The 12,125-nt window shown below is 52.8% G+C and overlaps 1 protein-coding gene across 2 annotated transcripts in view; it reads right to left on the reverse strand.

The window, feature by feature from the left end:
• Positions 1 to 12,125, reverse strand: part of PACRG (parkin coregulated) — a 346,093-nt gene that overhangs the window by 144,479 nt on the left and 189,489 nt on the right. For both annotated transcript variants that reach the window (XM_080666363.1, XM_080666364.1), the window contains one exon: positions 7,746 to 7,895. In XM_080666363.1, coding sequence (XP_080522489.1) covers positions 7,746 to 7,895 — 150 coding nt within the window. The remainder of the gene's footprint in view (positions 1 to 7,745; positions 7,896 to 12,125) is intronic.

Raw genomic sequence — 12,125 nt, forward strand, 5'->3', positions numbered from 1 at the left:
GCAAGTAGCAACGGAGCTCAAAGACTGCCGGGAGCCGATCCCGAGCTGGTGATAAGCTGTGATGACGGCTAAGTTCTGTTTGGATCAGCTTCTTTCCCCCTAAATACGGTACTTAGGACGAGCTTTTGTGGTCCCATTCATATGCACGTGGAGATGGCGGCGGGCCAAAAACGGCTCTCCACTCAGGGACTTCCCGATTCTGCGGACTTACTGAGGCTCTGCCTCTGCTTCCTCCAAATACCGACATTTCACCTTTAATTTATCTCTTGCACCCGAAGTCCTCTTAACCACACCCCGAAAAACAAATGCTATAACGGTAACATTTCTGAAAACAAGGAAGTAGCTGAGCCATAATAGCAGGTACTTGCCCATAATTCTCCCATTTTAATCTTTGTTTTGGCCGAGGCCAGTTTGGGTCCTTACTGATAGACATCAAGGCTTCTGAGAAGTTTGTAGTTCCTCTAACACAGCGGTCGGCACACTCATTCGTCAACAGAGCCAAATAGCAACAGGACGACGATTGAAGTTTCTTTTGAGAGCCAAATTTTTTAAACTTAAACTTCTAACGCCACTTCTTCAAAATAGACTCGCCCAGGCCGTGGTATTTTGTAGAAGAGCCACACTCAAGGGGCCAAAGAGCCGCATGTGGCTCGCGAGCCGCAGTTTGCCGACCACGGCTCTAACAGAATCCCTGAATACTCCCCGCATGTGTGCGTGTTCATTGATGACGGGCATGGAGCGTGACCGTCCAGGCGCTGCCGAGCTGCAGGTGGCTGGAAGAGCAGGGGAGACAGCGGCAGAGGGTGATGTGCGGAACGGGGGGCAGAGACGGAGGGCGCGGGGCCTGCTGGCGCCCCAGGGGTGGGAGAGCGGCAGGGACAGGTTCTCCCCGGGAGGCCTTGCCCACACCTGGTCTGGACCCGTGGCCCCCGCACTGTGAGACACAACTTTCTGTGCTCACGTCACGGCCCCCCCGGGACACCAACCACACCCCAGACCTACACTCTCATCGCGGGGCATCGCCCGGCCGCCATGTGCTTCTACACACAGATGGACGACGCTCCGGGCCGGGCCGAGCGCGGCCACTCGCATCCCGCTCTTGTCCCGCCTGGGCCTCTAGGTGCGTTAGGGACACCAGCCCGTACGCCGCCGTCGGGGGGCCGCTATGAGGACAGGACCGAAGAAATGACACGGGTCATGCAGACTGGGATCCAGGCCCCTCGCACAGAGGAAGCACCTGCTTCTGGGGGTCCGCCCTCCACGCGGGGCACCCAGAGCCCAGCACGCACACGTGGCCGCGCGGGACTCCTGGTCTAAGAGGGCATCGTCAGTCAGCAGAGACGGGGCGGACCCAGGCCCCACGGCGTCCGCGGCCCTGCTACTCCGTTAGGGTCCGGTTAGGGTTCCCTTTCGCTTCCAGTGGTCGGCAAACTCATTAGTCCACAGAGCCAAACATCAACAGCACAACGATTGACATTTCTTTTGAGAGCCAAATTTTTTAAACTTAAACTTCTTCTAACGCCACTTCTTCAAAACAGACTCACCCAGGCCGTGGTATTTTGTGGAAGAGCCACACTCAAGGGGCCAAAGAGCCGCATGTGGCTCGCGAGCCGCAGTTTGCCGACCACTGGCTTACACCAACGGGTCGCGTCCGCGCAGAGGAGGAGCTGGGAGACACGTGGTCATACAGTCACTCCATCCTCACTTTCAGGAAGCGCGGGCGGGCGGGCGGGCGGGCAGGCGGGCGGGAGTTCTAGCATGTTCCTCCACACGCCCCTGAATAAGATGCTTCCAAACCTAATAACCTAATGACTTCAAAGGAACTTTGAAGTGAATTTCTAAAATGTAAATCCATAGACTCAGAACTGTACAGAATTCCATGGGGAAAAAGGCTCAATTTCAAAATTAAATTGAAAGCTCTGTGAAACAGCCTGCACGCAAGTCAATTACGAAACAGAAAAGCTACCGATTTTGGGGTAAACCATCAGCTCTGCAAAGTCCATCAGCGTTTTAAAGGACCGTGAGCACAGGTCCCACAGAATCGGAGATATCCAGGAGGACTTAAATCCCGTCGACCAAGGCCACTTCCGTTCTCGCACGAGTTCTTTTAAAGTAATTGTTTCTATTTTCTGTTGAATTTCAGGGTTAAAGAACTGATCCGAATATTATAAAATTTTGTACATTTGGCGCATCCTCATTCCCTCTTTGTTGTTTACGGAACCTTTATCCTGATAACCTCAAACGGAACGGCCCACCGTTCACTCCCGGTAAAACGGATAAGCCAACGGCAGAATGTTTCTACGGCGGAATACTGCACAGCACCGAAAAGGAACACGTGGCTGCGGATGCCACAGCGGTGGCGCTCCAGATATGTCCTCTTACATCAATACAACGCTCGTCGGCAGATTAAAATAAACGCCTGTAGAGCTTTAAAACCCACGAGACTAGCCCTGACAAGTTTGACTCAGTGGATAGAGCATCGGCCTGGGGACTGAAAGGTCCCAGGTTCGATTCCGGTCAAGGGCATGTACCTTGGTTGCGGGCACATCCCCAGTAGGAGGTGTGCAGGAGGCAGCTGATCAGTGTTTCTCTCATCGATGTTTCTAATACTCTATTCCTCTCCCTTCCTCTCTGCAAAAAATCAATAAAATATATATATTTTTTAAAAAGAGTTCTTTAAAAAAAAAAAAAAAAACCCCACGAGACTAGAATTCTCTACGTTTTAATGTGACTGAATTGAAGTTTAAAAGTTAAACATCTCTTCCAGGGGCTTTTACTAACCTATAGAGGCCCATGTCCCAGCCCTGCGCTAGGTAAGTCCAAGACTATTTGAGTCCCATACACGGGAACATGCCATGTCATGATTACCTATGCATATTCCGTGACGTAAACACACTCCTGTGAGAGTCGCTGATCCTCGGGGGGAGTGGGGTCTCGGAACTGTCCCAGGTGTCCCCGGCTTCAGGGCTGTTGGTGCAGTTGCCAGCGCAGGGCCCACCGCGAGGCCCGCCCGGAGAACAGGGAAACTACGGGGTCACCGCCAGCCCCCTGCCCGCGGAGCCCGCACGTCAGCTGGAAACGTTCGGCGCCATTCCTCGGCGCCCGCTTCTGCAATGCAATGCCCGCACCATCGACTCTGCAGCTCCGTCCCTGAAGGCTGTACGTTGAACATCCTGGTGTTTAATTTTACGTGGCTGTGAACAGCACTTGCAGGACACGGGAGAGGAGACATTGCTATTATAGAAGCTCTTTGTTCTCTATCGCCCCAAAGCAGTCCCCGGGGAGGCGCCCATGTTAGACCCCCCCGCCCCCCCCAAGGGAAACAAGCCCACAAGCTGAGACCCGAGTGTGGGTCTTCCAACCGCACGCTGATGCAGGGAGCCCTGCCACTCACACGCAGCTCCCTTTTTTAACCGTGACACTCCCCCAACATCGGCACGGGTCCGAGCGCGGAGCTTATGGCAGGACGGGGTGGATTTGAAACCCAGGGGCCTGTGAATGAACCCCCTTGGGCTACCTACCTGGCCTTTGGCAACCAGTGGAGTGACGGGTCCGGTGAGACAGAGGGGGGTCATCGCTGGGGGACCAGAGGCCACGCCTCACTCACAGGCCCAGTCACCCAGCAGAGGACAGAACACACTCAGCCCCCTGCTCTGTCGCTACATCATCGTTCATACAGGACTGCCACATTCGAATGTAATTCTATATCATAAAAGCCTAATATGCAAATTGACCAATCTGCCAATGACCAGTCGCCAATGACGTGCACTGAACACCAGGGGGCAGACGCTCAATTCAGGAGCTGCCCCCAGCCTGCAGGCCCCAGGCTGACCAAGGCGGGTGCCAGTGGGGGCCCCCCCGATTGTCCCACTGGTCGCCCCGCAGAGGGAGGCGACCAGCGATGGTAGCGGGGGTTGGAGCCACAGAGCGGGCAGCACCAGGCCAGCCAAGGAGGGTGCGAGCGAGGGGCCCAAATCACCCCGCCAGTCACCCCACAGATTGGCCCTGATTGCCGGCCAGGCCTAGGGACCCTACCTGTGCACGAATTTCGTGCACCGGGCCTCTAGTATCACATAATAACAGACACACACAATAGGGCAGATGTATGTACAGCCACGCGATAATCATGGCCGCCTCTTCTACTGCCCAGGCACCGCCAGCCTCGTATGCAGGGGCTCTGGGTACATTACCTCGGATTGTCATGCTGACCCGACGGGAAAGGCCTGTTCCCACCACTCTGTGTGATGAGAACATGCGAGTTCCGGGAAGCAACAGGACGGCCTGAGCGCATCTCCTCTGGCTGCGGATGCTGCTCTCTATCCCGCATCACAGCTCTCACCCCAGGCTCGTCTGCTGCGGTTCTTTTTAAACTGTGGCCTTATGAAACCTGTCGGTCCTAAACAGAACTGCACAGCCATTCCTCCTCCGGGGCTGGGCGGAGACCGGGGTCCTGTAGATGGGGACAGCTGGCCGCAGGTCCCCGGAGATGCCTGGCTGCCCTCCCCGCCCTGCGGGTGACTGCCTGCACCCTGGCCAGGCTCTGGCTGCTCAGCCCTCTGCTCATCTTAGAGAAAGCCCCTGACATTTACCAAGGACAGGAAAGCACAGAGGGGCAGCCGTGGCATCGAGCTGACGCCGTGCTTCGAGGGACAGACAGAAGGACAGGCCGTGGCATCTGAGGAACATTCCCTCCTTCATGCTTTTTCTCTCTTCCTGTCACTTATACCCGGTCTCATTCTCGAAAAGGTTCTGTTGTGGGACTTGAAAGAAGTGTGTTTGAATCTGAATTTAACAAGACATTGATGTGCACGAGAGAGGAGCAGAGAGGCGAGGAAACAGACATGTGTGAAATTGTCCTCACATACGTTGAAACGGAAGATAAACGGTTCTTCCAATGCGACATGCTGGAAATATCTCATGATTTTAATGGTAAATAAAGATCTCTGTTACTGAACACATCTGCTTAAATGAAACAGGTATGTATGGTCCCGTGACTACGAGTGAAATATCCATCATCATAAAACAGGGTTTATGAAAATGCGAGGAAAGCTAAACGGTCTTGACGGTGAAAACTCTATTGTCATGGGAAACCCTGCGAGAAGCTCCTGCTATGAGAGCCGGGGCTCTGGCCACACGGCCCGGGAAGAGCCGCATTCGGCGTTAGCGCTGCGATGCCCCCATGTTCTCACCCGGCCCCTGGAGAGAGAGCCGACTGCGCTGTCCTGGCGGGTTTCCAAGAGGAGGAGGAAATGAAGCCGAAGCTCACGTTGTTTTCCCCCTCAGATGTCAGAAAGATGTTCATCAGGGAACAGTTGAATGTAGCACTCCTGGTGCGTGCGTTTAGAAATGTCCCACAGTGGTTAGGCATGTGCGGGGCCAACGGAAGCTACGGTGTGAACTATGAATGCCCCACGCCGATAACATCCAGACGGGGATGCGCTCCTCCAGCAATCGCTGCCGTTGTTAAGCACGGGAGCATGTGCAAGGCAAGGGCCTGCTACCGGGTGTGACGACGAGGGTAGAGAGGCGGCTGTGTGGGTTGGCTCGTCTGAGCTCCAGGGACGTGTCGGCCCATCCGTCCGTCCGTCATGGCAGCGGCACTGCCTCTTTTTTATATTTCCTTGAGGGGGAGGGAGATGCTAATTGTCCTCTGAATAGCACAGTGTTTCTAATTTTTATGCAAGAAGATGCAAAGTGATGCGGAGATTTCAGTCCCAGATCCCCCGGTGCTGGGGTGGCAGAGGGGCCTCCCGGCCGGGGCGGGAGGGGTCAGCGCGGCTTCCATGCGGCGGCCGGTACAGAAGCCAATGTGTATGTGGGAGGAAAGCTGCGGCGGCAAGTGGGACAGTGGAAGAATGGGAACAGTAAGTGAATCACAGGGTTCCGAGCGGGTTATGGGGAAATCACTTGAGAATGTTCGCTGCAACTGAGACTTTTACGGGTGGCTGTGCCTGATTTTTCTAATTCTTTAATATCTCCACTCTGTCATCTCTAGCTCTCTCTCATCATTTCTGTCTCTACCATCTCTGTCTCTATCATCTTGTCATCTCTGTCATCTCTATCTCTATCATCTCTATCTCTGTCATCTCTATCTCTATCATCTCTATCTCTGTCATCTCTATCTCTGTCATCTCTATCTCTATCATCTCTATCATCTCTATCTCTATCATCTCTATCTCTGTCATCTCTATCTCTGTCATCTCTATCTCTATCATCTCTATCATCTCTATCTCTATCATCTCTATCTCTGTCATCTCTATCTCTATCATCTCTATCTATATCTCTACCTCTGTCTCTATCATCTTATCATCTCTATCTCTATCATCTCTATCTCTGTCATCTCTATCATCTCTATCTATATCTCTATCTCTATCTCGTTAATTAGAATCTATAATGAATGTCCTTAGGGTTTCATTTATGAACCATAATGAAACAGTATGTACACGTGGACTCATTCCATAACTCCCTGGATAGCTGATGCCACCATTCAGAAAAAATATAGTTCGGAATCAAGAATGTTGACGAGTATTTTCCCTCCAGTCAAAATGCTGCGACTAAGACCCGCGGTTTAGGCCTGAGACACACAGCTTCTAACCCCAGTTCTTACTTTCCTGGAAGAGGAGCCGGGCCACCTGAACGCCCCCGCTGGCCTAGCAGGTCAGGGGTTCCGGAGTGGCGAGCACGCACCCCCCTCGGATATCCTGGAACTCCCGTAGCCCCAGAGGAGGCCCTTTCCGCCACCGTGTTCGGTAGGAAACGTGTCACAGGGCTGCCATCGAAAGGCAGCTGAGCACGCTCTGAGGACGCCGCGGTTTCCCGAATAGGCCGCCTGACGAGGCCGACTTGGAAGAGAAATTTAGGAATAACACAAAACGTGTGTGTGGTGGGAGGGGCCCTCCTCTCGGTGTAGGGTTTGCGTTTCGGTGTGCACAGTGAGAAGGATCGCGCGGAGGCAGTTGGACGGTCTCCCGTCACGTTACCGGCTTCTTGCCATGGACAGCAGGCTGTCCCTGCAGCGCTGACGGGCCCTGTGCTGTGAACAGTGTGCAACTTCAAAGTCAGCGGCATGAAAGGAAATGACATTCGCGCGGGGTCAAGAGGCAAGAAAGGAAGCGCCCCCGCTCCGGGGCCGCCAGGAGGCCGCCCGGCCTGCTGCTGCCTTTGCCGGTCCAAGCAGAGTCCCTAGCGCCTTGGTGCTGGCCAGAGCTCCCCCGACGATATTTCAAAAAACAAATGCAGCAGCACGTACATATTGTAAACAGTACTCACCACCACAACATAGCTATAAATAATCTATTGTTCTACTTATTTTAGAAATGGAAGGCATCTATTAAAGCTCTCCAAACCACCCGAGCCAGAATTTAATAATATTGCTTTAAAAAAATTCATCTTAAATCAATAACAACTGCAGTTTTACCAGGAAGTGTCTAAAGGCAGGATTACTATCCAGAGGAAGGACACGCTCAAAACCTACTAATGTATTCCAAAAACTATTAAAAACACTTTACGACTTAATTATTGGAAGATCACAGAACTGCTCCGGTGCCTTCGCGCGTGCGAGGACTAAGAAATGAAACTGCTAATTTGCCGGCTGCCCTGGGGAGTGAGGGGGGAGGAGGGGCACCATTTAGATCTGCAAAGGATGTGGCTGCTGATGCTACATCCTGACGCGTCGCTAGTGAACCCCACCTCCCACAACTCCCCTCCTTTCAGACTGAGGACATCCGACTGCCGGGGTCACTCACGGTTCATGTTCTTAAAGATGTTCATGATGGGGAGGATCTGGCGGTAGTAGGGCACCAGGGCCTCGCCCACCATGTCCGCCGACACCACCAGGTGCTGCAGGACCTTGAGCGTGACACAGATGACCTGCCGGTTCCGGAGGTTCAGGGCATCTGCAGGGGAGGAAAGGAACAGGACAAAGTGAGAAGCATGAATTCCACAACCACAAGGTGACTCGACCGGCAGACCATTTAATTGAACCCGACTCCACTGGGGATCACCAGTGGGACGAGCCTTATCATTACAGCTTTGAGCTACGCGCTGTGGTCTTAGCGCCTTAACCAGGATCTTGCTGGTGCGTTATCTGTTCTCCAACCGGTAGTGATTCCCCAGCATCCCTACAAAGGGGCTCATCGCCTCTCGCGGAAGAGGCGGCGATGGACAGGTAGCACGAGACTGAGAAGGCCAGTTAGTGTCGCGGGAGGGAAAGGACCCCCGGAAGGTTGACAACAGGTACATTTTCGGTTAGCAATCCACACTCCTCTTAAAACCGTGAGACCAACATTGATCTGGGAAGGGGGCCTGGGTCTCTGTGTGAGTAGAAACCATAGGCTGGCTACAAACACCAAGAATGTTCTTGCCTATGTTTTACACTCTCAGGAACGCAGACAGCCTTGGGCAAACTACGGCCCGCGGGCCGGATCTGGCTGTTCTATCCGGTTCTCTTGCTCTCCCCTCCGCTCCTTTACTTTGAATTTATATTAGTTCACACAAACACTCCATCCATGCTTTTGTTCCGGCCCTCCAGTCCAGTTTAAGAACCCATTGTGGCCCTTGAGTCAAAAAGTTTGCCCACCCCTGGTTTAGAACTTTGAAAGGAATCACCCGTAAACAACCCCAAGAGACCGGAGAACTACAAGCTGGCTCACAAGAACACCTCCGAGCACAGTGACAAGGTGCACGCGCCGAAGGACGGGGGACGGGGTCCCTGTTCTCACACGGGCCGGGTCTGGAAGGTGCCACTTGCTCCTTCCAGCGAGGAGGTCAGAGGCTGGGACCAGGGCACTGGTCACTGGCTGCGTGAACATGGCCGACACTCCCACACTTCCTTGGTCCTAGTCAATCGTGGGAACCTGTTATTGATGCTCTAAGATGACTACCAGTTCTAAGGTTTATATAGAAGAGCTGTAGAGAGCATGTATTATAGAAGATCAAAGGTGTGACTCATACCCTGTGAGGCTCCAGACTATTCCAAGATGAAGTCAAAGACTCTTATTAGTAAGATGTTCTACCTTTTAGAAAAAAAAAAGAAAAAAAGAGAGAGAAGGTCGACCATGACCTTAAAGCATGTGCCCTTTGTGGAGGGACAGAAGGAACCAGGCTTTCAGAAGGGACGATGCTACACTCGATAAACCTGGGAGGCGTCCTGACATCATTCTTGAACTCGGGCCGCATTTCCAACCGCCTGGCTCTGGACAGCCTCCCAAATTCAGTTTGTCCCGAAGGTCAGTCCCTGCCATAAACCTTCTCCTGGTCCTCTGGCTCCCTATTGAGTAAGGCGACAACCAGGTTCCCAGCCAACCAGAGCCAGATGCTGTTCCTGACCCTCGCGTCCTCATGTGGGAGGTCCTCTTGTCCTGTCTTTGCAGTGTCTCTTGATGCATGACCTCCTCCCCATCCTCAGCTCCGCTCCTCTGGTTTCACCCCACCTCCCGCCTCTGCTCTCCCGGTCCCGACCCCCATTACCCGCGTCTCTCCATCCTCACTCTCCTCCGTAAGCACTGGTTCTCCAGTCTCTCTTTCACGCTTCTGGTCCGGGGTCTCCATCCTCACCACCTCCCCCGGTTCTGGCCCTCGAACTCCCCACTGGAGCACTGTCACGGCATCTAACAGACCTGCCTCTGCTCTTTCTCCACGCTCCTAACCTGTCTTTTCACACAGTTGCTGAATTACCCTTCCCAGAGCATTTCTAATCATCTCACCACCTGCTCCAAGCATTGGGAGTCCCCCCAACCCCATTTCCTCCAGAATAAAGTATTACTAGCCAGTCACACGGGGGACACTGGGAGTAACTTTGAACCAAACTGGATTCTCAGCTAAGAATCCAAGACTATACGGAATCGTTTAGTGGTTTCACAGCTATTTCCTCTGGAAGCACAAGCAAGTGTTTAAAAATAAGCGGTTACATTCCTCCCAGCAACGAAGTGGGGGCCGGGGCCTGAAAACAGCTCAGGGCAGCCCCACCGCACCTGGTGCGTCCAGACCACATTCCTACTTGGTTTGAAGCAACACAAACACGATGCCTGGAGATGAACGAATCCCACATAACTATGGGATTCCGTTTCATGATGGGTCATCACGACGGCATTTAGACACATTGCAGTCCGTACCCTGTATTCTGGAAACCGCTGAAGAATAAGAACGCTGTACGTGAGCCTAAACGCTGTAGGAATGAGATAGTCCAGAGCAGAGTGTCAGAAAACCCTGGGACGGGGGAGAGGGGGAAGGGCAGGTGGGGTATCTCATAGGCAGGAGTGGGGGCCCTTGGTCTGGTCTTATCTCCTCTGGAAGTTGTTTCGTCTTTTCTGGACGTCAGGTGTGACCGAACCTTGCCTACTGATGCCGCTCCGTTTAGCAGGAGAGAATGGAAGCCTGTGGAAACGCTGTTCTGAAGGTTATGGGCAGCGAACATGCTTTCAAAACGTCCCCCAGTGCGTCTCAACATGCTTTCGGCATGGGACAGATCTGTGATGGCTCACGCACTAGCGGCTAACGTGCGTCGAGCACCTCTGTGTGGCAGGAACTAAAGTGAGCACTTTCCATATATTAGTTAACTTACCCCTCATTCAGCAGATGTTTATGGAGGATGTATTATGTACCAGTCAGTGTTCTAAAAACTGGAGATAAAGACCTGAATAGGACAAATGTGGGACTCACCCCCCTGGGCATGTATTAGTCTGGAAGAAGATACTGAACACACACCACAAGTAGGGTAAGGATTCATAAGAAGGGTGGGGTACTTAAACAGCAAATCAATAGGGGCGTTCAGGCCAGGCTAGAAGTAGGGAAGGCTCCCAGACGCAGCAACAGGCCCAAGATGACGTGAGCAGACGTTCCCTATGTGAAGAACAGGCCCAAGATGACGTGAGCGGACGTTCCCTATGTGAAGAACAGGCCCAAGATGACGTGAGCGGACGTTCCCTATGTGAAGAGCAGGCCCAAGATGACGTGAGCGGACGTTCCCTATGTGAAGAGCAGGCCCAAGATGACGTGAGCAGACGTTCCCTATGTGAAGAGCAGGCCCAAGATGACGTGAGCAGACGTTCCCTATGTGAAGAGCAGGCCCAAGATGACGTGAGCGGACGTTCCCTATGTGTAGAGCGTCCCAGGAGAGGGAGCAGCATGCTAGAGCCTGCCCCGTCCTGGGAAAGGCGTTCTTTCACCACATTCCTGCTCCTGCTCAGAGGGACCGAGTTCTCCTCAGCGATGGGTGACCAAAGCCCCAGGCAGCACAGAAACGGTCTCCTGTGTGGTTTTACGTCCGTGTGTAGGTGTTTCTGGGATCACTCAGAAGTGCTGGGGAGACGTATGCAGATGTGGGCCCATGTGTGAAAGGAAGGTGAGGGCTAGTACTTTCTCTGTCTGGCTTTATCAACCAAACAGAATCGGAGGCTTAAGGTCCTGGTATCTGCCTTCTCTCTGTACTCCCCCCGCTCCCCCAAACCCCCTCCTAAACAGGACTCATCGCCACATCTAGCTAGATGTTGTATAAACTGTTTGGTGAAGACGAGGCATTGAAACGGAACTACATAAGTGCGTTTTTACATACTGTATATTCAAAAAACGTGTAATGGGCTGAGTATAATTTTCATTATAATTCGTGGGTGTTTTTTTTTTTTTTTTTTTTTTTTAAGAAAGCCTTTCTGTTGACACTGAAGAATCGCGAGTCGGAGAACCCGTTGAAGGAACTAGAAGAGGGGGCTGTCTGGGCGTGGGGAGAGCCCTCGGGGACTGCAGGGAAGCATCTGGCAGCCCTAGGGGCCCCTCAGTGCTGGCTACCACAGGGTTCCTCTGTTTGGGGTGCGCGCCACAGCTCACAACGGGCCACGGCAAGCTCATCGGCCACCATGGGTGGACGCTTTCCATAGCGAATATCCGCATGAAGGAGCAATCTTCTTACACAGATGAGTAACAACAACATCAAACGTTTGTTGATTAGCTCTCTGCCTCTCTGTATAGGTAATTGATTACTGGGTGATCAGTTAACTCTCTCTCTCTCATGATGGGTAGTAGATCTACTAGGAAATAATTATTTCCTTTTATTGTGACCCCCATTAGACTAAGATGGTTGCGACCAATGTTATAGGATTAACAACGGTTGACAAGTAAAATGCCTCAACTGT

This window comes from Plecotus auritus, assembly GCF_963455305.1.
Source record: "Plecotus auritus genome assembly, chromosome: 4".
NCBI classification, from domain to species: Eukaryota; Metazoa; Chordata; class Mammalia; order Chiroptera; family Vespertilionidae; genus Plecotus; species Plecotus auritus.